At 35.1% G+C, this 26,760-nt stretch overlaps 2 protein-coding genes across 4 annotated transcripts in view; both read left to right on the forward strand.

The window, feature by feature from the left end:
• The window catches only part of l(2)dtl (lethal-(2)-denticleless), a 105,622-nt gene that overhangs the window by 5,461 nt on the left and 73,401 nt on the right, over positions 1-26,760 (forward strand). The window lies entirely within an intron of this gene.
• LOC136410304 (uncharacterized) lies at positions 1,041-26,720 on the forward strand. Of its 3 annotated transcripts, none has more exons than XM_066392392.1 (8): positions 1,041-1,349; positions 4,082-4,223; positions 17,958-18,048; positions 18,109-18,237; positions 24,848-25,077; positions 25,829-26,070; positions 26,128-26,259; positions 26,325-26,720. In XM_066392392.1, the coding sequence occupies exons 1-8, from the start codon at positions 1,291-1,293 to the stop codon at positions 26,416-26,418; spliced, it is 1,119 nt and encodes a 372-aa protein (XP_066248489.1). In that variant the 5' UTR covers positions 1,041-1,290; the 3' UTR covers positions 26,419-26,720. The 3 variants fall into 3 exon arrangements, with proteins under 3 accessions (XP_066248489.1, XP_066248488.1, XP_066248490.1); XM_066392391.1 differs by having other exon boundaries at positions 1,043-1,349; positions 3,725-4,223; positions 26,325-26,714; XM_066392393.1 differs by lacking the exon at positions 1,041-1,349 and adding an exon at positions 3,887-4,023 and having other exon boundaries at positions 26,325-26,719.

A 26,760-nucleotide genomic window follows, 5' to 3' on the forward strand; every position in this document is an offset into this window, starting at 1 on the left:
CATGGGACATCCCTTGCGAACATCTGTACCTTCTTGGATTAACGAACCCAATACCAACACTTAGTTATTTGTCGGCAAATCACCGATAATTACCAAATATGAATCCAACTCACGTTCACATGTGCTACACCATTATGCGGTTGCGGGGGTGAAATCATTCATTTTACCCTTATAGAAGGGGGTTTGCCATAGAATCCTACTAACAATGAGATTTTGTATTAGGATTAGACATCAGCCATTCCTAAAATGAAACGTGTTCCACAGCAATGTTTTATTTGAGTCGATATTAATAGCAATAATTGTTGATGAGCAACACTGAAACCTAAATTTTACTACCCCCTTATCTGCCTATAAAATTAGCAATCAAATGAAGTCCATTCAACTGTAAAGCGATACACATAATAGAGGAATTAAATTAGTGTTGTCTGAGTGTGTCCTGTATTTTTAGCCTCGTAAAGCGGATATTGCACCATTTGATGACTGCTGGAAAAGAAATTACTGTCTTCATGAAACCTGCAAACAATGTTAAGAGTGCAAATATCGTTTGTAAAGAAATGGAGTTTTAGCTTTCGTGACATGAAACTCCATCCTAGAGAAATTAGAAATTGTATGCTTTGTGTGTCAATCTACATATAAGCCGAGTAGGCGCACAAAACCCGTAGGACCGTATTGACTCTTTTACTCAGGAATTCATATAAGCAAAACTCTATTTTAAAAGTGTGTATGAGATAAATACTGGCATCTGCTTAGGACTAGGAGCCACCTTGGCGCTGGAGTGGCCTACATAGAGAATACCCACCGTCGCCGTTGTGCAAACCTGGATTAAACTTATCAGCTGAGAAGGAATTTACTTAATACTTCTGACGTTAAAGCGATCAGAGGGAGTAAATGAAATTAAAATTCGAATTGTTTTCAAATGTGCATTGCGGTGGTAAGATGCGTCTCCACCCTGGTATTGTCAAAGTGGCGCAATTAATGAAAATTTCAATAAATAATCCTCCGACCTAAAGTTAGACCACAACCCATGATCTTCACTCACTGATCAATAAACAAAACAACAATGTTTCAGACGGTGTTAAAATGCAGATGAATGGACCACAATGCCCGACTGGCTGCAGCCGTAACAATACGATTCAGTCTGACACGGACTGCGGCTACGAGTGCGACTTAAAGCGGGATTATTTGCAGCAGAGTTACGCGAGATTACCGAAAATATACGCGGAATATTTAATTTGATTTATTATGTTAGTACTGTAATAACCACTTTTGAAACGAGCGGGTATCGAGTTTATGATTGGTGTAATTTGTGGCCCTCAAAAGAGTCTGGATGCCGTGTGGAGTTGTCGATGGTAAGCTGTGTAGGATTCGTTAAGCATAACTGACGGTTAATTAGTGTAAAACTTTCAAAAAAGTTTTCGGCAAGGATTTGTACGTTCAGCCTTGCGATAAGCAAACCAGTTGTTGGAAAATGTCCAGGATTAAATAAAATAAAAAATTTCAGGGTCACCTTTAATACAGAGATTTGATTAAATTACCATAGAGATTTATTTAAAGCGAATTGTACTTGAAAAGGAATCTATGCGCGGAGAACTTTGAAGATTAAGCATTTTTCTCAAGAACGATGTGTACGGGCAATCTTCCGAATTAAAAGTCTGTAAAACAGGCAAGCGACTTCAAGCTGGTCCCAAAGGGCGATTGCTCATTGCCGAAATGGACGTTTTATTATTGCCAGAATGCTCAACGTTTTCACATTTAGAACACTAAAACAGAGGAATGTAAACCGGCTTAAGACCTAAAAATAAAGCAAATGAAGTTTTCGGGTTCTTGCAAAGTTCGCGGCTATTTACGGTTGTGACACTGGGAAATGTTTTAGCATTTGACGATAGTGATATGGAAGAATAAATAATGGAAATTGGGACCGTCTGCATACTGGGCGAACTGTAAATAACAGGTCGAATTACATAAATCGCCGGTAAATGTTTATTTTGGACGCGGTTTCGCAAATTTATATTAATCATTTGTTCAGATAAGGATAGTTTAGGATCTCGTCACTTTTTGATGTGCCGTCCGATCATGTGAGCTTATTGCACGAGATCTGTCTGCTCGAATTGAGTCATAATCCTTAACATTCTCGTACATTGCTCCGAGTGTCTAGAGTAGCACTTCAGAATTCGTTTTAAGCCACCCTCAATTCGTAATTTTCCCTAATATCGAAAGGGTTCTAAAATGTGGATGGCAAGAAGGAGGCTTTCCGGAGGAAAAAATCACTTTGCACCGAGTCCTTAGATCTTTTAAATAGCGTCCGAGTTGGGCATAAGGAATGCAATTGGTAGTTGCAGTTAAGTGTCCTAAGCAAGGACCCTGGCACAGCACGAGTCGCGGTAGATAGTACTTATCCTTCCGATTTAAAAGTCGGCAAAAACTGTCAAAGCCAGATTCTCGTGGGCATTAGCTTAGACCGTCGCAATCGCAGCGTAAAATAACTGGTATGAGGAAAAGATGGCACAACTCGGCGGATATTCGGATAATTTTATAATTGAACCGAAACGTGCGTCGCAAAGTCGTAACGTTTGTTTCTTGCATACGAGAGTTTTCACGTGACGTACAAACGTGCTTTTGCAACTAATTTTGTGAGCAGTTTAATTTGTAATCAGTCCGATATAAACTTTTGTAATTTCACAAAACACATTAACATACATGTACATAAGTCCGGCAATACAAAAAACCAGCACATCATCAGGTCCTGGTGACGTCCGCGGCAGGCAGTGTTGCCAATTCAACCAGATATTTCAGTTTTCAGGACTCAAAGCTAAGATAAAATACATACATTTTACATACATGCTTGAATCCAAAGCAGTCGCATTCATAAACATTCTAGGAATTGATAACAGCATGTAAGTCAATGAAAATATTGGAAATTTGTGTAAAAATAGCAAACGCAGAATAATAACTTGCCGATCGGAATGTAACCAAGAACAACGTGGCACGAATGCGGTATGACGTTCTGTGGTGCCAACACACATGTAATAATTCACCTCTTTGGCCGAAGGCTTCGTAAAACGAAAGAGACTTATTACTATAGCTACACAGAGGCAATTATCATCGACTGAAACACCAACGTTCGCATAAATTCTATCTACTGAGGAAACATTAGTTGTAGAACTTTTGAAAATAGAAAAAAATCCTTTATACAAGGCTTACATGTATGAAATTTCTGCAGAAGCCCAACTGGTATTTCAATGGCAAGGGACACCCTATATCCTCTATCTTTTAAAGCATAATTTGTGAAATGTAGGGCTTAATCCAGTAAAGTTTAGGGTTATTTTGACAAAATTTAATAGATTTTTCCTAATTTTGACAAATAAAATGACTGAAAACGGATTTCATATTGTCGTTACGAGCGGGAGGCTAATATGGCGTGAGCAGCACAAGGCAGCATTTCCTAATGCATTTCACACGGTATTTTTTCGTAATTTTAATGTACGATTTAGAAATCGCACGAAAGATGACAAAGATTTGCAGCAACCATTATTGTTCCTCATCCTATTAGCTGAGTTACCAAATGAAGATACCTGCTTTCATGTCTTAACTAGTTAGGAACCAGTTTTGTCACCCATTCCACATAAAAAAGCTGCCACTTTATTTGTCAAAATTAGAAAAATATCTCTTCGATATTTTATTCAGTCGAATTGTTAAATGTTTGTTTACGTTCTTCCTTTTCTAGCGCCTAGCCATGAAACCGGACAAAATCAACACGAAGTGAGAGACTCACAATGCGATTGAAGAAACCGCAGTCGTTTCTGTGCTTCTACGCCCTCGTTCAAGTGTCATTAGCCCATCCGAAGGATGACCATTTCAAAAGCGCTCAGAGAAATAATCCGAAAAAGTACTATCCGACTACTACCACGAAACCGTTACTAAATAGTGCCAGTGTGAAACTCAGACATTCGTCTTCTAGATTTCCACATTTCGACAAATTAAAAACTAGAATGGCAAACCTAGATAGTGCTAGTAGTTTCTTCGGTAGTAAAAGTAGTGTTAATACGAATTATAAGAGTGACAATCGATGGGATTATTACAGTGACACTGGCACTCGAATGCGACACCACGGGTGGTCCAATAGAGGTCGTACCACCACCACTACTACTACCACAACCACCATGCCTAGCCTAGAAGAAGATTTGTTCAATAGTTACGGGGATTTCGATGGAGGGGACCAGGTGGTGAGTACTCATCGCAAAACGGTTCTATTTCATAACAAAAGAAATTTCAATGTAACTAAGGTATGTTATCCATAACCCTGAAAGCGATAGTAATAATTTTTCGTGCATGTTAAAACCTGATATCATCTTGATACATTACTACATTATCTCCAGTGCTTAGAAAGTAGGTATGTAACATGCTTCTACTTTGTTACCAATTTACTTCCTATAAAGCAAAAAACTATTTAGGTGGCTATGCGGGTAAAGCAAGACATCATTAGTTAAGTAGAATTGCAATTTCGGTACTTATATATTAAAGTAAGTTAACTTAAGTATATATTAGGTACAGATGTCCTTGTTATTTTGTTTGAACATCAATTTAACGTTGAGAAATAATTTTTTTTAATTCCCAAAAAACGACTTTATTAAATGTTATAAACCATTTGCAATGTTCCTTCTAATGATGTTATCTAAATATATACTGCATAAATACATTATTACCTCACCTTCTCTACCACATTTTAAGAGTTTAACCGTAGTCTATTCTTGCGTTTCTGCAGTAACACTTTCATTAAAGAAACAATGATCAGTAAAAATAAAATCTCATAGTTTAATCAAATCGAACAGGCGAGGTCGTTTCCAGATTTGGATAATAATCCGTTGAGGCATATAAACATTCTTCTTTAAAGTTAACCGTAAATAAAGAATACAAGAAGCTCGTATTAACTGGAATACACTATACACGAAATGACCCTGTACCGCGTAACGTAAGTCTGTAGAAGAATCTTCCTACATTATCTCATCGATGGGATAGTCTATTGAAAAACTTGACCTATTTTATACGTAAACCATCTCAGTTATTTTACATTCACCTATTGACTAATAATACTCGAATCGAGGCCCATATAGTTAGTCGGTGATGCCCCATCATCTGCTTAGTTTATGGGTGTAACACGCCACCCACTCGTCATGTAAAACGTATGTGTAATACGTTTTCGTTTATTAATAGTTAGATACTTAACGCTTGAAACTTGGTTTTCTATTCTGCACCAACAAATACAGTGTGTTTAAGGTATAAATGTTCAGCATGGGAATCTCCTAGAAATGGTTAATGCTATAGAGGTGGATTCACGATGCAAATAGTTGTTTCGAAAAATTCTAAATTTTCTAATGTTTAAGAACATTTTTCTCTGAGGTGTGGTAAGAGATAGATGAAATCTAAAACCACTTTTCCATTTTAGTTTTTTATAAGCTTCAACATGACGATCTTGTTTTCATTTTATAACATTTCATTTCTCATTACTGACCATTAACTTTTTTTTAAATACGGTACTGATAGTTTTTTTGCTTCCCTTGAATGGGCAACTTTCCTCCCATTTAACTAAGTCTGTATCTACTATTTTTTACGAGACTCTCATGCTGGACATTCTGTATACATCACCTTGAACGCACTATATACAGGTAAATGAAGACATTTCCTAATCCTAATGTTATATAAAGCTGCGAATTTGTCGTTCCCGGTAAAAATACAACCTGTACAATTTACTTTACTGAGTAGTACTGAATCACCTGATCAAGTGCCAGATTTTTTTTTAACATAACAACTTATTTTATTCATCACTAAAAATACTTCGAATCAATTATTAAGGATCCGAGATCATTTTTGATATATCCAAAATGAATGCTACGACGTGATAACAGGAAAATGTCCCGAGTGAAATTCCAATTTTGGAAATTAATTAAGATTTAGCACTTACACAGTGAAGTGTTTATATCATAAACAAACATGTTCTTGACAACCACAATCATAATCCCAAAGTAGTTGCACTTTACGACTTCCCATAAATATAGGGCTTGACAGTGATTCGTGCATAGCAATTTAAAGAATGCCTTCGAATGAGCCAGTTGCAAAACATCACAGAGACGTCGTAAGGAAGTTTACGCTTTTTGAGTTAGAATTCAAGAACACACAATAAATCAGATAAACAACGTAAATTTCTGCTTTATAGTTAGTTCTCCTCTTTTTGCAGTATTTTCAAGTAAACACTAATTATGGTAATATCAGTTGTAGTAGGCAGAGGCTTCCCAACCGTATGCCTGAGTTTCCATGATTTATTATTACTATGATTGAATGGACTTTTGTTTTATTGTGAGCATAAGACATACTATGAATTAATAATGATTTCGTTTAAGAACGTACCTACTGGTTTGATTAATAGTCGGTTCTCTTCCGTGTAATCGACAATAGGTACTTAACAGTAAAGTTTCAGTTTTCACTTATAACAGAGGCTCCTCGTTAATCAAGCTTTTATACAATAACCTCGAAGCCTCTTCATCATTCATTCCATTTCAATTTTTACATACAACTTCTTTAATCCCCCAAATAGCAGAATTGAATGAAGCCGTTACTACAATATTTATCTTATGTAAACAGCTCGTGATCCTAACCGAGGCAATAAAATTTTTTTATCCTTTTTAAAGTATCGTAATTTTAAAACGTAAAAATGAATTTAACTATTGCTTTCGTTGTTTTGAAACCCATTTAGATAATTAAGTTTTTGCTCAAATATTGAACTCTGGCTTTAAATTTTCCAGATAAAAAAAATCACCTTGGTTCATTCCAACATTAAATCATGTAGACGAGGTTAATGTCTCGAGGTGGTTTTAAACGTTCTTTGACTGGAGTTCGGTAGCAGAACTAACTATTGTTTCTAAACCGTCAATTTTTCTGCTAGCTAAGCTCCAGTGCCAGTACTATAATGCAGAGCATGAATGTGTTACAAAAATTTTAGAACCATGTGTTAATTAATTGTGTATGTTAATGTAAATTAAAATTCCGTAAATTAAGGTTGTTTTTAATTGTGGGTAAAGTAGGTGTATACTACTTAATTTGGTCTCCAATCTGAACTTGTCTAGTTGGACAAAGTTGTGACACACCAGCATAATTTTGCCTACCACATTTTTCTTTTATTTTTTACTAATTCTCTTAGGTTTTTTAAGCTCAAATTTATTGCGACGGTTTGAAATTATATAAGTTGATTCTCAAAAATATTTTTTAAATGCAACCACAAAAAAATCACTTAACCCGGTTGGGATGACGAGCGGTTTATTTCTTCACAATCTGGAATTAGCCAACAACTTGTACAGGTAAAGAATTTCTGCCACCCACACTACGTGCGGTACGGCATTTATTTATAATGAAAAACAGTTACCTAATAGCCAGTGAAGACTGAAGAAAGGAAAGCACTTGTGCAGTATTACAAGGCAAGTACTGTAACCTACGGTTACAGTATCAACACTCCTTAATCTTTTAGTAGTGAAAGGGCTCATTTAAATTGCGTGAATTTTGTCCGTCAAGATTAGGCAGGGTTTCAATGTCGGATGTTACTTTCCATAAATGATCTTTTAAATTCTACAAATATCTAACTCTTTCGAATTCTTCTAGAGTCTAGAATCTTCTTGGGATTTTTTCAATGATTAAATTTTGATGGCCAGTTTTAAAAATCTTTATGGACCCTTGCGGAAGACTCAACTATAAGAATATGCGTTCAAATTCTAGGTATCTGTTTAGGTTCAATTGCAGATAGGTATAATTTATAGGATCGATGCAAATGAAGTTTTCTTCTCGGTTCCGATCGACTGGGTCTCGTGTAAAAATGTCGTCTGCGATAATATGAGAATCCAATGTCCTGACATTTTATTACCATGCTTGCAATATTTATGGCTAACTTCGCATTTACCTTGTATGCAGTACTGCAATCAAATCGTTTTGTCCTCTGTCCGCTTCGATAAAGTACCAATGAAACACCTATAGTACCATTAGTTCAATTTACCTAGAGTGCAGGTGAGTGCAGCAGGGGGATTAAACCGCAGAATTACGTGGAGAATAAACGAAAAATAAAGCCATGAACTTCACTCCTGTAGCATCATCGTCATTTTGATTTACTGTTTTTCGTAAGTTGTAGGCGAGCCAAGAAACATCAAATTTGAAGTGTAAATCTACTTCAATCATGTCACATAGGTAAATTTTGGATGCTGGATGAAATAACGGAAATCGGCATTACTTCAATTTATCTTTTATTTCAAATAGATATTTTATTACCTTCGGTTTGTCACGATTCTTAACTTAAATGTATTGATGTTAATTAAGGAAAGCACTTGGAGATTTAGATGTTCAATCAAGTGGCCACTCTTCTATGTACCTGGCAAAACCGTAGCAAATAAGAGACCCTGCGCTTGTAAGAAATATCAAGATTTCAAAGGTAACAAGCACATTTTAATTGGTAGAGAGGAGTCAAAATGTCACCGTATCAATAAATTCTTGTCGTCACACTTCCTCATTCACAGAAGTTTTCTCAACTACTCCCAGTACTCAAATAATTTTGTTCTAGGAATATTATTAATAATTAGCATCTCAAAGAGGGTCGATTTCTCAGCAAATTAACAAGAACGTGTTAATAATTAAATCCGCTTACTTTAAGGTCGATATTCCCTGATAATAAATTGATGGTTACGGCAAAAGACGTTTAAAAAGCGAGAAGACTGGACGGGCACAAAGGAGCCTGTAACTTCGTACGTTGGAGTCGTACCGAGAATATGCAAAAGATTTTCCGATAAAAACGAAAGCTACCGTGAATGCAAAGTCCCTTTATTTATGATCACCCACGCGTACAATATCAAATAGCTTGCAGTACGGACACATTTAATAGGAGTTTTAGCTGCAGTATCCTGTGTGGTTTATTCCCTTCCATAAAGATATCTTGGAAACGGCGGTACGAGGCTAGTCTCAGAAGTACCCGATCTAACACTCAAAGAAAAAAAATTGGAAGATATTACACTATTTCTCAACATAATCTCCTTCGAGATTGATACACTTTTCCCAGCGATGTTCTAGGGTTTCCACGTCCTGTTTATGGTAAAAAGCTTCGAAAGTTTCCAAATAGGCATCAACCTCGGACTCCACCTCTTTATTATTAGCAAAACTTTTTTCATCGAGCCATTTTTTCAAATTTGGATATAGAAAATAATCCGAGGGGGCCAAATCTGGCGAATAGAGTAGATGAGGAAAAAGTTCGAAATCAAGTTGATTAATTTTGACCGCCACAACGATGGCAGCGTGGACTGGTGCATTATCCGAATGAAACAAGACTTTCTTTTTCGCCAAATGCGGTCGCTTTTTTTCTAATTTTTTTCGTTCAAACGTTGCAATAATTTGTATAATATTCTCCGTTTATTGTTTATCCTTTAGGGAGATAGTCAATAAAAATTATCCCACGTACATCCCAACAAACTGACGCCATCACCTTTCCTGCACATGGAACGGTTTTCGCTTTCTTTGGAGCCGATTTTCCCCGTTAAGTCCATTGTTTTGACTATTCTTTCGTGACAGGTGTGAAGTGAAGGACCCCTGTTTCATCCATAGTATGAATCGATTCAAAAACTCGACTTTATTGCCGCGAAATTTTGCCAAACACTCCTTTGAAATATTTTCATGGCACTGTTTTTGTTCAATTATGAGCAATCACAGCACCTATCTTATGCACAGCTTTCTCATATCCAATTATTCGGTCAAAATGCGATGTACAGTACTTTTTGAAATACTTATCATGCCTACTAACTCGCGGAATTTTAGTCAACGGTCTTCCAGTACAGTTTTGTGGATTTTCACCACAATATCTGGAGTCACCTCATTGGGTCGACCACTACAGAGTTCGTCTTGGCAGCTCCCAATATTTTTCAGTTGTTAACAAAAAACTGAATTTGCTCAGTGTAGAATCTAACTCCGCTTTGATGTTGGACGGACTAAGACTTTTAAATGAAAGGATTGAATCAAGTATCGATGACTAATTTTTTCCATGTTCACAAAGTCTCTAAAAGCGCTCATTAAAAACGGTTCCAAAACAAACACAAATCAACGTAGCACCCTCATACTTTAGACATAAGCTTTTTTAAGATTAAATCTTTGTTGGATAAATGTTTAACAAAAAAATCGTCATCTACATATACGTCAGGTCGAGTACTTCTGGGGCTCTCCTCGTATATGAGTTTTGTAAGGCACACTGAAAAGGGAATGCTATTGTATATTTATGAATTTCATTAACATATAATAAATCTCCACTGCTTTAAGCCTAGAAATTAATTGCTCATAAAAAGGGCATATATTATCAAATAAATTGCTTGACTAATTTCAAAATTAAACAAATTAAATTCGAAAAAAGTTATAAAAGTCTGGAATGAAAAATCGTTTAGAACTTGATTATTCTTTAATCTCGATGAATTATTTTTCACACTTCCTGCTTAACTAAACTGGCAAATGTAACGCGTTGGTCCCCAAAAGTGGGTTAATTAAAACGAACTAAAACCACCATAGAGCAGTGTGAAATTTTACACTCATTATTGTGATCATTTCCCTAATCTAAATTGGTGGAATTATTGTTTTAAATGTTTTAAAGTAACAGAATAGGTGTGAATAAATGGCCTCTATATGGCAGGCAAGAATAGTTGAAGGGACAAAATCTACCGAATGTATTATAGAACACGCGTATTTTTAATGTTTCCTGTTGCTACGTGAAGTCATACTACATAATCATCCGGGAAATTGCTCACAGGCTAAGGTAAAAAGTAGTGATAGGAAAATGGAATTTAGTAAACATTCTCAATTAATAAAAATAGATTTTATCATTTACTTTTACTTTACATTAACACACATTTGGCGACACTATCTTTCTTTACTATGTTCTCTTAATTTGAAAATTAGGTTCCTACTTAGATCGTCTTCAAATGCGATTAAGCATGTCATATCTAATTTTGCTCAATTTATACAAATAAGACATTTTACTGGCATTCTGTATCATGGCCTTAATTTGAATATCATTTCCTAGCTGACCTTTTAATTCTGGGGGCATTACTGTTTAACTTTTGATAGTAATGAATAACATGAATATCTCATGAGTCATTTTTGGTCTATGTTATAACCCTGATCTATGATCATCTCTCTATCGTTTACTTACTTCGTATGAGTGTTCAATTGCGTTAGTATCATGTTTTATGTCCACTTGAGAAGACGAGGAGACAATTGAAAGTTGCTAAATGATGTTAAATTAACTGAATATCAGCATATAAGTAATACTTGTTTAGTTAAGTAAATGTGCTTGAAAATTTATGTCAGCTTCAGTTCAGGTTAGTTCAGGTTAGTTCAATGTAGTAGTTCAGTTCAATGAAGATCAATAAATTAGTTGTCGGATAGCGTTGAGCTGAATCATTCCATAACTTGGGGGGACCCATCGACTTTAATCCGGAAAATTGAACAGGCGACAGAACTCGCACTGGCAAAGAAATTCTACATTTATTTTTATTTCGTTCTATCTGTAACATTTTTTTGTACTGGAAGAACTTTTACTAAAAAAGTTACTATTTAATTTTATCGATACATCTTGCTTCGAGTATGGCATATTTAAAAGGCGTTCTTTGGCAAAAGTGGCTCTTTCTTATTGTTTGTTGCCCAGTCAAATACAGAAAAAACATCACCAAAACAAAGCCATTTGCAGCAAAAAAAAGCTATGTATTGTATTTGTGCATTGCTTCTACATGTTGAATTGTGTCGGCATTTTTGCCGAAGGTGATTCGAACGCCATGACGACTACTAAGAAACGATCGTGAATCACTTGCGCGTAGTGTCGAAAATACCACAACTCAACAAAAGTGCAGTGAAAATACACTGCTGGACAAAAAAATCCAGACAAGTTTATTATTTAAATTTTCAAAGAGAAAAACATGAAATTGGATGGTAAAGTATTTTTTAAAAGAAAACAGAGCATCAAATCTAACATTCTTTCACTGTATTTTTTAAAACTATTACTATTAGTATTTGTTTTGAGAAAAGTGACATGAACAGAATAATCTCAGATATTGATTTCTGTGTAGAAAGCAATAATCGGTCGGTTTTTTTTGCGTTTTTAGCATTTTTTTAAGTTTCTTTGAAGTAAACAAAAATATCCTATACTATATTAAATACTGTTTATCGTGTTAGTTTACAAAATGCGGCCCGAAATAGCAGCATAAATTGTTGCATTAAGTCAAGATAATCAAACCGTACCGTATATTGCAGTTTAGTTTTTCTTGAAGTTACTATTAATTTGTTTTTTTTTGTTAATTTTCAATTAAAATGTTTTCTTTTTAATTTTTTCATGCATTTTATTTTTCCTAAACTTTTTTTAATATAATTATGTCAAAAAACAAAAAGTTTTATATTATTGTTTCCTAAAATTGTTGTTATAAGCTTGTCCGGATTTTTTATCTAGCAGTGTATCATATTGAATTAAACATAAGTTGAATTTGATTTGATAGAAATGAATTGATCTTCACACTTTCCCCTTCACACTAAGCAGATCAAAAACTAAGATCTTTTTGTAGTTTACAACCAAATTAGGTTATTTGTCAGTCTGTCTACCAGGAATACACATCATTCCTACCATTTTCGACCAATTAGTTAATTTACATAAATCTGTCGTTGTTTTCATAAGAAAGTTACTTTGAGCAGACTTAGCCCGCACAACAAAGAACTCTGACTAATATATTATGGAATTTGGCTTTAATACGAATAATCTTATTAAAAGCCGGATCTTGGGAGTAAATCGCTGTTGTTAGTAATGTAAAGAACATACTGTTCGACATTAGATTTGGAAGAAGCAGATTTCTTCTTTATAACGCATTCGTTGTTAATGCACAACATAGAGTTACAACTTATAAACTTGGAAGGAACAATAATTGTTATTTTCAATTACAAATTGCTACAAAACGTTTCATGAAATGTAATTTTTTTCTTTATCTGGAGGGTAAAGTTAACACTGCTTCTCTTATATGTACCAAGATGCAATTCTAACAGAACAGAGGTTAATATGGATTTACTTTAATCCGTAAAACTCTTATATCATTGAAGTCAGTCGAAAGTGAACAATCGCCGGACCCCATAATATACATGATAATAACTGTGAAAATATTAATTTTTATAAAATGGAATTATGTCGTTGAAATTTAGGTTGAAAAAAAACTTTGAAAATTATACATATACAGAGTATCCCTGAAATGACTGTATGTACAACACTTGACTAAAGATTCCTGAACCAAAAATAAAACGTTCTAGGCACACTTACCTATATGCAATGTTAATTGGTTTTGCCGCTACAAGGCTCCAAAGTTCTTAAATTAATATCGTTTTTTCAAAATAATTGCTAAACACTTTAATCGATTTTTACTAATTCCGGAAATAAGAGTTGGCGTGTTTTGATGTAAGCGGGATTTTTTTAATGCGTGGAAATATTAAATTTTGAAACTTTTTTGTCTCTTTTTCGCCAGACATATAGTACCTCTACCAAAAACAATGATTTACGATACTTTACAATTTATTATTGTTGTTTAGTCAGAACGAAAACATGGAAAAAATTGTAATTCGAAATAATTACCAATTTAGTTTGTTCTTATAACAAATGTTCAAAATGTTGACCGAGAATTTTTGTTAAAAAATTAATGCTAAGAAAAAATTCTCAAAATAGTGTTTTCTATTACTGTCTAGTTGAAGCAGAGGCGGATAGAGTTCGGACCTAAAATACAAAAAATGAATATTAATTCCGCAAAAAAAAAGTTTAATCTTCAAAAGAGCTTAAGTTGCGATATCATTCTTCACGTCCAAAGATGGTCCTAAGTACCTTCCAAAACAGCCAAAATTGCACATAATTTCTACTTTAACTAAAATTCTAATTAAGTCATTCTCATTAACGTGACAAAACTTAACTGTGAACCACAAGAAACAACAATCAGAACTCACCCTTCAGTACCAAAAGCGTAAACAAGAATCACGTCAGCAACATCCATTTTCACTCACAAAATGACAGTTAAACGCCGCCCACTTTCACGCTCTAACCCAATCACTTACTGAACCAATCAAACGGCGTACCTCACGAGTCTTTAGAACAAAAGAAAACGCGATTATCCCGATTATTAGTACAATGCGCATTACGAACATTTTGATCATCGCCGCGCTAACATTCAAGTGAATCATCTACGAAGCGATATCAGTACGAAAACGCACAAAAAATTTACAACTTGCCTTTTGTGAAGGTACAGCTGATCGGTTTTAAAAACGATACCCGATAGGAAATAACATGCGACGTTTCCACATTTAGTAAAATGGGAGAAAAGTTGTGAATTCAAGACGGGAGATTCATCATACAAACATACCCCAATAAAAATACATTTCCTATTGCAAACAGAACTTGATCGAAAAAGAAGTCTGAGGCTTTTCGAGAACAATACTAATTTAGAATTTCATATGGTATTAAATATCTCATGTTCATAATTAATACATACATACCGGGTGATTCACGGTCGATGGTAGGTTAGACGTTTTCGGAAGGCTGATATCACGATCTTTTTGAAAATTTGCATATATAGAGAAGTGGACTTGTTCTATCGATTTTAAATATTTTCAGTAATGCAGCGTTGTCGGTTCTATCAGAATGTACTAACATCTCCGCTATTTTAAATGGATCACCCTGTATGATTTTTCATTTTTTGGTTCTATACTTCGTTCCAATAATTTCTGCTTTGAATTTCGTATGCGTATCTGTAGCAGTTTTCGGAATATTATTTAATTTTTTTTTTTCTTCAAAGTGAGGCCTTTAATAAAACCTCTGCTGTAACGTGATTTGAGGTCACAGAGGGAGAAAATTTGGAATATAATTTGTGAAAGGTCCGTCAATTTGTCGCATGTAAATACGAATATCTTGTACGGATGGCTTAAAATTAATAGCCTTACGGGTACACAATAAAAGTGTCTTTTTTTCAAATGGAACCCTTTGTATATTACTAGCCATGCTGAAAGACAATTAAATTTCCCTTAAAATGATGTGTTATGTTTCTATACCTAAACCATCACGTTTCGAAAATAAATGCTGTTTTGTCTTTAAATTGTATGATTTAACGATATTTGCCGCAGGTGGCTCTGCGAGGCCATGATTGTTGAAAACTATGCAATTGTTTAAACAGTTTGACAGGCGGCGTTGTTGTAATTTTTAATTTACGCATTTTTAAGAACAGTGAGTCGAAAACAGTGAGAAAATGGCAGAAAACAGTTATTCAAGTGAAGTGTTGATGAAATTATTTATTTTTCATGGACAATGTGACCAAATTATAGCTAGGACATGCAGGAAGTTCAATGAAATGTATCCTGCTTTGCAACCAATAAACAAAAGGAAGTTTATAAGAATACAACACAACTTCATTAACCATGGTCGAGACTTAAGGCCGAACCTAGATTACCGAAACCTGTAACTGCCGATGAAAAAACAATTTAATAATTTTAATTAAAAAAAAAAAAGTTAATAATTTCATCATTTAATAAAATAATTTTTTCGTAGTAAAAATCGCAAAATTCAGGTGGCTGCCGTTTTGAAATGGTTAAACGGAATGAGCTGAAACTTCGTAAGTAAAAAGGTCTTCGCATATCCTTTAAATTGAGATATCATTCGACCCCCCATTCCATTTAAGATTTTAGAGATGAGTCGCCCCCTGCTCAAGGGGTTGCCGATAGAGGATTGGACATAAACTTAAAAAGTTTCCCCCTCGACATTTCAATTGTGTTTCTGGAAATTTTAAAACAATACATAGTTCAAGAGTTATTTAGGGTGGTTCGTTGTAAAATGAAAGCACTATATGTAAACTTATAAATTTAATTATCTTATGATTAATAGCTTAACACATTCATTGTTCAATTAGAATTGTACCATCGTACGAGATTCCACATACTTTTTTGTAATTATTTTGAATTTTTGTGAATAGTATCTCTTTAGATCTTTTTTAGGGAGAGATTTTATAGCACCTTTTGAATTCACTCAGCAAATGTATTTATCATTATATTTATTTCAAATAGGTAAAACCGCCTCTTAGGCGTTCTCGGCATGGTGGCCAAAGTCCAGAAACCGCCCCAGAGGCTTTCTGGGTAGTGAATGTGTTAAGCGTCATGTCGTGATCCTGCAGTGGCATCTCATCCTTCATCAAATTGTCCAGAATTCGTAATGTTTATTAATATGTAATTTCTGTAAGAAACTAATCAAATTGTACAATCAGAGGATGTTTTGTTAAGCGGTTTACGTAGGATGATAGAGCACATCGAGATGATAGATTTGAGATATTTTCCGAGACAATTGCTTCCCACGTTCCCGAGAAATCGGTGTTCGAAGTTTGAAAAGAGGCAAAAAAGGATACCTCTTCTATTGGAATTGGAATTCTATTATTAATAGATATGATTATAATTTTCTTTCTGTTTGATATTTAATAAGATTGTTCTCGAATGGGTAAATAAAACACCCGATTTCTTATATTTTCTTTATTTTAATAATACACCATTTTTGTCTAGCATCTTTTCTTTATCATTTATTAGGCTCCGCTTTTGAAATAGGATCGAAAAACGTATTATTACTCCCTTTCTTGCTATGAACGGCGATCTAAACTAACCTGATATATTCATACACACGCATTTATTGTAATTAGTACACATACTAAAAGAAGGGCCAGATGAAGCCAGTATCAGGTCGGTCTGTTAAAATTTCGAGAGTTGCATAATGATTGTGATCTAATAAGCAGTGGCCACAAGCATCATATGGTGATCCTCCAGGGAAAAGTTCTCCTCACTGAATTGTCCAGAATTTGTAATTTTTATTTATAACACTTTTCTGAATAATTCGGACAACAATTTAAATATTTGTAATGAATACGTATACAGGGTGTCCCAGAAACATTGATACAAATTGGTAGAGGATGAAACAGTGTTGAAAAATAATGCGGTTAAGCTGAACATGCCTTATGCAAAACCTGCTGCTTTTCGATCTACAGGATGTTAAAACAAATATATATTTTTTTGTAATTTGTCGATAAATCTTACATTTTGCAAGTTTTTGCGATTAAATCTTTACGGAGGTGTTTTTGGGTACGATACATCTATCTCAGATGTTTATTTTTAAGTAACGTATAGGTGGCGCCACCTACGTCTTATATGTATTTGGAAAACTAATATAACTTTTTAAGTAAACCTCGGTAGATTAATTTTTTGTGTAAATTTGGAAAGGTTAGTCTTTTTTCCAAAGAAAAGGTACACTCAAGTAAAGTGGGCATCTCTAACCGTTCAAATTAGTGAAAATCCATAGAAGCGTGTAGCAATTATTTCAAAAAAACCATATTAATTCGGGAACTGGCGCCCTGTAACGGCAAAATCACACAACATTGGATAGATGTAGATAAATTTCCCTAAATTGCCTTATTTTGGTTAAGCGTTGTACAGTCATTTCAAAGACACCCTGTATATTAATAATGTGGATTTCACAATTAAATTTATCGCAAAAATTGAACGTCAGACACCCATGCATGTTTTCTTCTATCCCGGCTAGAAGTAGGACTTTCTTTTTAAAGATCTTTAATTTGGGTCGTCCTGTACAATAATTGGCCAATTCCCCACTGTGGATTTTTGGTTGCCTGTCTGTATAAAATACGTCACTTGTATTATTTGTACGTTAATGAATTCACGTGCGTGTTTCAATCTTCCACGCTCGTCTGTATGGCCCTTAAACGTGACTTATGGTTGGCGTAGGGTATTTCCTTTTAATGCTTAATACTATATTATTATAAATTGTCCTGAGTCTTCAGACCGTACAAGTATACAACGAACCTGACCGAAACAATTTTCTTAATATCCCCTTGTTTTAGGAAGACGACGACCCTGACGACATATTTCTGGACTATGATTTCGAAGAAGATTTCCAAGCTGAAGAGCCCACCACCGAAAAGACCACACCAGGTAAATTGTGCAATTGAAAGTAACACAAAATGTCCAAAAATTGCTAATCTCGTTTTCTAGCGCCTAGGAGGTATTCCAGCTTTGGCGAGTACAAATGGGATCAGTTTGGAACAAGAGAAAGGGTGGTGCAAGCAAGGAGAAACTACATGCAGCAAAAGGACAACGTTGCAAGCAAAAAATCATCTGAAGGTACTAAAAGTGCGATCATTATTGCTGGTATGGCTTGCTGACAATAGTCATATTGCATCGATTGTTGGCTAGATTGATTAAATCATTATGTAATATTTTTTATTTATTTAATTTCGTATTCGTTAGCTGTTACGTGTCAAGCAGGGTCATTTCCTCAGTTTATGAAGATGTAAAAAGCTCAATAGTTTGCGTCAACAAGAATGACTTCTTTCTTTTCGTGAACGAATCAGTGATGAGACTTTCAAGCGGATTTTGAAGGGTTTCGAAAGCTAGCTTTGAGCTAGCTTTTCCTTGTTACACCTCTACTGGTTATGAAAGAGAAATCATCCCTTTTTCTCCTCAAATACATTGCCATGCAATTCTATTAGATTATATATTTATACAGGGTACATATGTATATGTCTGAAAAATGCGAAGGCAAAGATAAACGATCATTATTATATTTCTAAAAGAAGTTTTGTTCCAGAGATAATTTGCTGTGCGAGCACATAAGGTGAGCTATACACTTTATTTGTTCCGTTTATGAAGGTGTAAAAAGCTGAATTTATGACAAGGACTTTTCAGGCTAGAACAAGTTTAGGATATCCTTGAATCAAAACCATCAAAATCACTGTAATTTTGATGGGTTTTTGGGGCTAACTTTGGACTAGATTTTCATTGTTACGCATCTGATTGAAATTAGATGTATTTATTATACAGCTGTATCCAAATCTTTGAAGATTTTAGATACGAAAGTCATTTCTCTTAAAATCGTTTGCGGGAATGAACCGTGTGCCGTGCGGACAAGATATTGCGGTTTTGTGTTTGGTGCTACTAAAATCGTAAGTACATTTAAAATTCCCATATAATTGTCTTTCAGTTTTTGTTTGATTTTTTGTAAATTGCTTTGAAATTATCATTTTTCTTCCTTTATTTTTGAAGAAAAAGTTCGCTTTTTCACATATAATTGGATATTTAAACTTTAAAAACTCACCTATCTACGAGGTTTTACACTTTAATGTAACGTATTGCACTATATTTCGTAGTTTTCATCGAAAGTGACATCTTACTGTATATAATCTGTTTTATAATATTTAATATTTACTTTTTAATAACATATTTTACTTTTATTTGAACATTTCAGATGACTCTGGCAGTAATGGAGACCATAGTGGCCTACCATGTGCAACCCGTCGCGTCGTGAGTTACACAGCAAATAATAATTGGACTTAAAACAATTTCTTATGTATTATTTCTATATATTTCAGCCAGCAGTGCTGAGTACGTTGATGGTATAAAGCTCATGGAAACATTTTTCCGCAGCCGGGTGGTAACGTATCAACAATCTGAAACACAAGGTAGCTGATGTGAAGGGGTTCATGAAACTTAATTTCCTCAAAATCGTGAGCAAACAATTAAATACAGAAGTTTAGAAAATCGGTATGGAGCTGTTTGGACGATTCCTATATCAGGGGCAGGTGTTGCAGGATATTAAACTCCAAATTCCCCTCGATTATTTGAAAAGTTCGTAGTCATTGATGAGAACTTTTCGGAATTTTCATAGATTTGTAGTGGTATGTTTTTTGTGCTAGAACATTTAGAAATCGTAACATTTTTATGATTTGTTACAGGGTGATCTTTCCAAAAGTTCCTCCACTTAAAAGTAAGCATAAATAAAGTCAACTCAGTGAGAGTATCCTCATATCTGGATCTCCCGAAACAAATTACTGCTGGAAAAGTGGTCCTAAGTATTCAGAACGATGATGAAAAGGTCTCATGTGGTAGACTGTAGCGCACTTTGATCCAGCCCGTCAAGCTTAGCACATTAATAGTGTCGTGCGCTATCAATAATTTGAGAACGGTCTACCATTTGCAGTTGCAGCAACTTACGGCTGCTAACAAGAAATCGATGCATGTCCCGAAAGATTCATAAAATTTTTACAGAGCCGGTAATTGAATTTGTGTGGATTGCGAATGTACTGTCCAGATAAAGTTACCATCTCCCCGTGGATCCACTAACAAAGAAACATACTCTGAGAAGTAAAATAAATGTCATTGACAACTTAAAAAATGCAGTGTAAATGACTTTGAATGATTAAAAATTCAATTCTAACATGCTTTCTAGGACTTGAAAGTTACAACTAAAATTAATGGTCACCTCTCTAAGACACCGAAGCTAGATTAATAATAAAATTATAAACGATTGCGAGTTGTAGTAAAATGGCACGCTGTGCCAAGTGGCATTTCTTTTTTGTTGCATCAAAGGTTTATCTGTTCTTTATTGTTCGGTGGGACATTGTTGTGTGCTGAATATTTAAACATTCCCAACCCCATCCCGTGTGCGCCCAACATTTAATATTCAAGAAATAAAAAATGAGATTTTACTAATTTATATTGTGTTTTATTTGTTTTTCAATTTTAGGATTTTAGAATATAAAATCGGTTGGTTTATGTATTCGGTTGTAGTTACTTATCGTCCGCAACTACGCGCAACGCAGTAGTAAATTTTCAAATATTGCCAGAAGGCGACCTGAGGCATAACAATGAAAAAAAACTTCTTGAAAATGTTCAACACTGATTTGGGCTCTATTTAATTAATTCTTCGCAGCTTCACAAACACAGCAAGGTGTGTGAGGAATAAAAGGAATGATTTCTCTTCCATATCGATCAGAGGTGTAACGATGGAAAACTAACTTTAAAAACCCAGCAGTCTGCTCAAAACGTAGGCACAAACGAGATTCAAATTTCCCAAATTTACAATAATATTACTATATTTTAACCAAAATTCGTTTATGAAAGAGCTCTCCATACAATCCTATATAAGGGCTTCCATCTACAACAAAAAAGTAAGTTTTGTATGGTACGGCTTTATGAAATATTCTCTAGATGCACATTTATAAAAAAAATAAGTTTAGACATAAGCCCTACCAGTTATGTATTTCACATTTTTTCCCTTGAAATTTTCCTACTTCCTTTGTACTTCTCGTACTTCACTTTTACTTCCCCCTGTTTCCCTAAAACTTCCCACACTTCCCAACATATGTACACCAAATTTCCTCGGCGTTTTTCAAAGTGTCTGTTTTCCTTTCCTCCAACAGAAAATTGCTGCTTTCTACCCAATATAATGATATACTTTCGAGTCCTAGGTATTGGGAGTTATTAGATAGACCAAAGAAGGTGGTCCAACGAGCACTTTTAAAATGATTATAACTTAGTTATAGTAGTAAAAAATCATCCCACCATTGGGAAGTAGTACGCACTCTGTGAGGTCCCCATCTTCATTTAAGCACCAAGATCACGAACGTTATATCGTGATGTCCCGAGGTGGTACTGTGATTATTCACATGAGCATCTTTCAACGCTTCCTTTATTTTTGCTTTTCATCAATAGCTCTAGGCGATACTTTATGTGTTGCGTTAGTTAACTCGACACTTTAATTTGTATTTTTACTGCACACGCGGTAAATTGAATTAACGATAAAGTCGTTATGATGAAAATTTCGAGTCGTAAAAATCAGGTAATGAGTGACAGATGCGTGAAAGAGGGTAGATGTGGTATCGAAAAAGTTTAAGCATGGTTTACATTATATTTATGCGTAATGAAAGTAATCTCTCTAGAACTATTAGGTCGTGTAGTATGAAATGAGTAGAATTGAATTGAAACTTTAGTCATTTTTTTTTTCATATGAAATGTTTTTATTGTCAATCGAAATATGCACCACCATTATCAATACACTTCTGCCATTTAACGGGAAGTTAATTGATTCCCCTGCTGTAAAAGCCTGCAGGCCGGGAGTCGATAAACTCTTGGAAGGCAGCTTTGACAGCCTCGTCGGAGTTGAATGTTTTCCCTACCAAGAAGTTATCCAAATTTTGAAAGAAGTGGTAATCAGTGGGTGCTAAGTCGGGCGAATACGGTGGATGACGAAGAGTTTCCAATTCCAACTCCTGTAGCTTGGCCAAGGTGACTTGTGCGGTGTGTGGCCGAGCGTTGTCGTGCAACAATAGCGGTGCGCTTCGATTGACTAATCTTGGCTGCTTGGCTGGCGTCAGTTGCCTCATCATTTCGGTCAGTTGTCGGCAGTAGACATCAGCCGTAATCGATTCACCAGGTTTCATGAAGCTGTGATGGATGACACCTGCGTTGGACCACCAAACGGGCACCATAAGCTTCTTTTGATGAAGATTTTTTTTCGCACAATGTTTTGGTGGTTCATCTTGATCCAACCACTGCGACGAACGTCTGGTATTGTCATATAGGATCCATTTCTCATCACAAGTAACAATCCGATTGAAAAATGGATCGTTATTATACCGGCACAACAAAGAAACACAAGCTTCGAGACGTCGTTCTTTCTGTATGTCGCTCAACTCATGCGGTACCCACTTGTGCAGCTTTTTCACCTTACCAATTTCAGCCAAATGCGTCAATATTGTTTTTTTTGGTTACACTGAATATTAACGATAATTCGCTTGCACTTTGACGTGGATTCGCTTCCACCACGGCTTTCAGATAATCGTTATCCACTTGAGTTTCAGGTCGTCCACGTGGTTCATTTGTTCAGGTTAGTTCAGAACGAAATTTCATGAACCAACGAGATACTGTTTGCTGTGAAGTGACTTCAGTACCAAACACATCATTAATATTGCGAGCCGTCTGAGCTGTTGTGGTTCCACGGTGGAACTCATATTTCATTAACACGCGAATTTCACTATTTTACATGGCTGCACAACATTTTTTATGAAAATAAAAGTTTTCAATAATTTTGAACACTTTAAACTCTGATCGAAAGAGGAAGAATGTGCCTTTTCCACATAAAAAAGTCAAGTCCAAATATAGATTTAGAGTGAAGTTATTCGCAGTTGAATGTGGCATTTCGAGAATCTACTCATTTCATACTACACGACGTAATAGAAAGTACAATTTCGAAATATCTCAGGATCCCATGAATTTCAGAATCTAATTGATTAATATATTTCTTCGGCTTATTAATAATATAATGTCAGCATCCCGGGATGCATTATCAATAAGCCGAGTAATCTAATCCCGAGTTCCCAAGATTATATTATTAATAAGTGAATGTGAAATAGGCACTTGAATGTAGAAGGATTTCTGTTAGGTTCGATTTGAGTAAATTGAGTTAAAACAACAACTATACTATTTATATGTTTGACATCTGTTTGATGATGCATTATATGTACGTAGGTGGGCACGTTCAAGGAGGACACCTTTTGAGATAAGATCTGGTTTGAACGTGTTTTTTATATACAGTGTCCCGAAATTAAGTAGCAATAATATAAGGACCAATTCTACGACCAAAAATATTAAGAAAAGTTCTTATAAACATTGGGCGGCAAATGAACACCAAGGGCGGTGCAGCCCTTTCAAGGGCCACCCCTGAAGTTGACTTTTCCCCAATATTATCGAAACAGTTTGAGATGCAACAACAAAATGTTTGTACGTTTATCAAACATTTTACGCCGAATCCAAAAATCTTAACGAAATTTAAAACAAAATTTCAGAAGTGTATTGTACAGAGTCGGCTTAGGGTATTTTGGGCCCCAACTTTTTTGCTTGCAATTGTTTTTACGATTTGACTACAGCAGTTGAAAATATGGACTTTTTCGCATGAAAAGGATAATTGTTAATTGGCGTCGATAAAATGTACCATTTTCAAGTGAAATAGACATTACTTATTACAGTACATGCCATAATCCCTGCTGTCTACGCACATTTTCAAAAGCAAAATCACGTACTCCGAAAGAAAGAACGTTATTGTCGCTACACAAAAGCACAGCATAGCATACATTGGCGTCAAAAGAAAACACAAATAAAAATCTGTGATTTTGCTTTTAAAAATGTACGGAGACAACAGGGATTATAGCACGTACTGTAATAAGTAATGTCTATTTTATTTGAAAATGGTACATTTTATCGACGCCAATAAAGAGTACCTTTTTCATGCAAAAAGGTCCATATTTTTCAACTGCTGTAGTCAAATCGTAAAAACAATTGCAAGCAAAAAACTTGGGGCCAAAAATACTCTAAGCCGACTCTGTATAATACATTTCTGAAATTTTGTTTTAAATTTCGTTTAAATTTTTGGATTTGGCGTAAAATGTTTGGTAAACGTACAAATATTTTTTTACTGTATCTCAAACCGTATATATTGGGCAAAAACCATCTTCAGGGGCGGCTTTTGAAAGGGCTCTATTGCCCTTAGTGTCCATTTGCCGCCCTACGTTTATAGGAACTTTTCTTCATATTTTTGGTTGTAGAATTGGTCCTTATATTATTGCTACTTAATTTCGGAACACCCTGTATATACGGAACAATAAGAGAAAACGCCTTTTTACCATTGTACATTTTAAGAAAGATAAAAGAATAAACATACAAGTGGCCCGTTTCAAAAAATACTGGATTCCACATAAAAGAAATTCTTGTATCTCAAGAAACTTATATTTATAGTAAGAAATAATATACCTGTAAAGCAAAATAGATAATGACGCTCTTTATGATGTATACAGTAGGTATTTAAAAAATATTTTCTGTACTGTAGACTTTTTTACACTCTGTATTTCAATTTGCGAATCTTGCTAAATCGCTATAGATTTTCTTTTTTGCTTTTCAGAAAGCAAAACTACTGCAGTGGTCGATCACTTTGTGCGAGTCAAGAGTTCAGGTCAATGCAAAAGACCGGTACCCAAAGTGATACCAGTACACATAGAACATCCAGATCCTACAGTAACCTACATACCCCACTGTACGGTACTGCACCGCTGCGCCGAAGATACAGGGTGTTGCAATTACGACACAACTTGCCAGTATAAGGAACGGGTGGAAGTCAGCCTTTATTTTTATGTAAGTTGTATTTATTCCTTTGATGACTAAAACAGGCCACATCCATCGTATAAACAAATTGTTAGGTACTGTAAACCCCGTTTAATTTTTGATGCCTTTACTCATGTTTCAAGTTTTAAAGCCACTGAGTCAACAAAAAAAAACAGTAATAACCCTTGATGAAGATAAACAGGAAACTTGCCATAAACATACTTATAAATTTATAAACAAAGATGATTGTATTAAAAAAGAGTCAGAATAACGTGTTGAAAGATTATTTTAGGCTTAAATAAGCTCTTACTAAAGTCAACACCTCTTAAGAGCTTTGTATCTTATTGTTTTCGGAATTGCCGGGAAGTTTGTTGTCAAATAAAGCCACTATAAAAATAAAGTGTTAATAAGAGTGTTAATGTTAATAAGAACTCTGATTAAATTAATTCCAGTTAAACTAAAGGTTAAAGCGGGTCGCGCTTTTATGTATAAATTTAGTTCGCGGAAACGTAATAATATCTTGGCAAAGCCTCAGTTTCCTAAGAAGAAAAGAAAAAAAAATGATGTTACAAAGACATCGAACCAAAGTATTTGGTATTTAATAGCAGCTGCAAGTCGCCTATTTATTTTTGCGGGTTCATAAGACACCAGACAGCATTTTCGAATGGTAAAAGGCGGCATAGTGCCAAATGAGCATATTATGTTTTGTCAGGGAAAATGTTCATGTCTTGACTGTAAATACACGTCACTGAACCAACTAGCTTTCTCTGTCTTGTTTTAGGTGAAACCCATTGGATCTGACGTGCCCAAGGTGGAAAAGCTGAATTTCTATAATCACACCGAATGCGAGTGCAAAGAGAAAACATCAGGAAATAGCAGAGAAGAAATATCGAGTACAACAGAAAAACAGAAAGGAGTCGCAACAAATAGTGTCTACACACCCAACTTCAAGTCATTTCCAGGGAAATCTTTCCAGTCTGTCTTAAAAGGAAAAGCTGAAGTTCCTGAAAGCTTGTTGCAAAAGTTGGTATTGCTAAATAGCGATCGATTAATCAAGACCACAAGGTTAAAATGTTTCAGGTGCAAATGTCCAACAGAGTTTCACCCCAGAATAAAATATGAAACAAGATGCTTTTGTGACTGTGACAACAATAACGAAGACTGCGTCAGAATGAAGAAGGGAAAAGAATACAGCAGTTTAGTGGATCGAATGTAAGTGATAAAAGATTGATGTTCATTATGAAATCTACAATCACTACATCTGCGGTTCGTTTCAGTTGCATCCAGAATCGCGAATGTGGAACAGTGTCCTGCGAATATGGTGCATACAATAAAATGAAGGGACGGTGTCCAAGATACGACGAATCTTAAGATACTGCAAATGTTTGCAATTTTTTGTGCCAATACTTCCTGCCAAATTTATTTCCTTAGCATTAAAATATCACCACTATAGGCTCATCAAAAACACGACTCGTGGATAGTCAAGCATCGTCCTGTAGAACCTAGGCTTGACGAGAAATTTTATTTATAGGAGACGCCCTTTGGGACAAAGATTATCATAAATTCTTTGTTTTGGATCAAAAATTCGGACGTTTTCCTTTCTACCTTAAGTTGCACAAAAAAAATTGTACCCCTCTAAACTTCGAGCGTTGAAATTCATTTTTAAAAACTAGGTTTTTATGTAATAGATTTTTTGAAAAAGTTCTTTTTTGA

Source organism: Euwallacea similis, chromosome 8 (assembly GCF_039881205.1).
Source record: "Euwallacea similis isolate ESF13 chromosome 8, ESF131.1, whole genome shotgun sequence".
Lineage (NCBI taxonomy): Eukaryota > Metazoa > Arthropoda > Insecta > Coleoptera > Curculionidae > Euwallacea > Euwallacea similis.

Coding starts and splice junctions, on each gene's coding strand:
- LOC136410304 (XM_066392391.1), top strand. CDS start 3,774: ATGCGATTGAAGAAACCGCAGTCGTTTCTGTGCTTCTACGCCCTCGTT. Junction 26,071..26,127: donor CCTGAAAGCTTGTTGCAAAA/GTTGGTATTGCT, acceptor AAAATGTTTCAG/GTGCAAATGTCCAACAGAGT. Junction 26,260..26,324: donor AGCAGTTTAGTGGATCGAAT/GTAAGTGATAAA, acceptor GGTTCGTTTCAG/TTGCATCCAGAATCGCGAAT.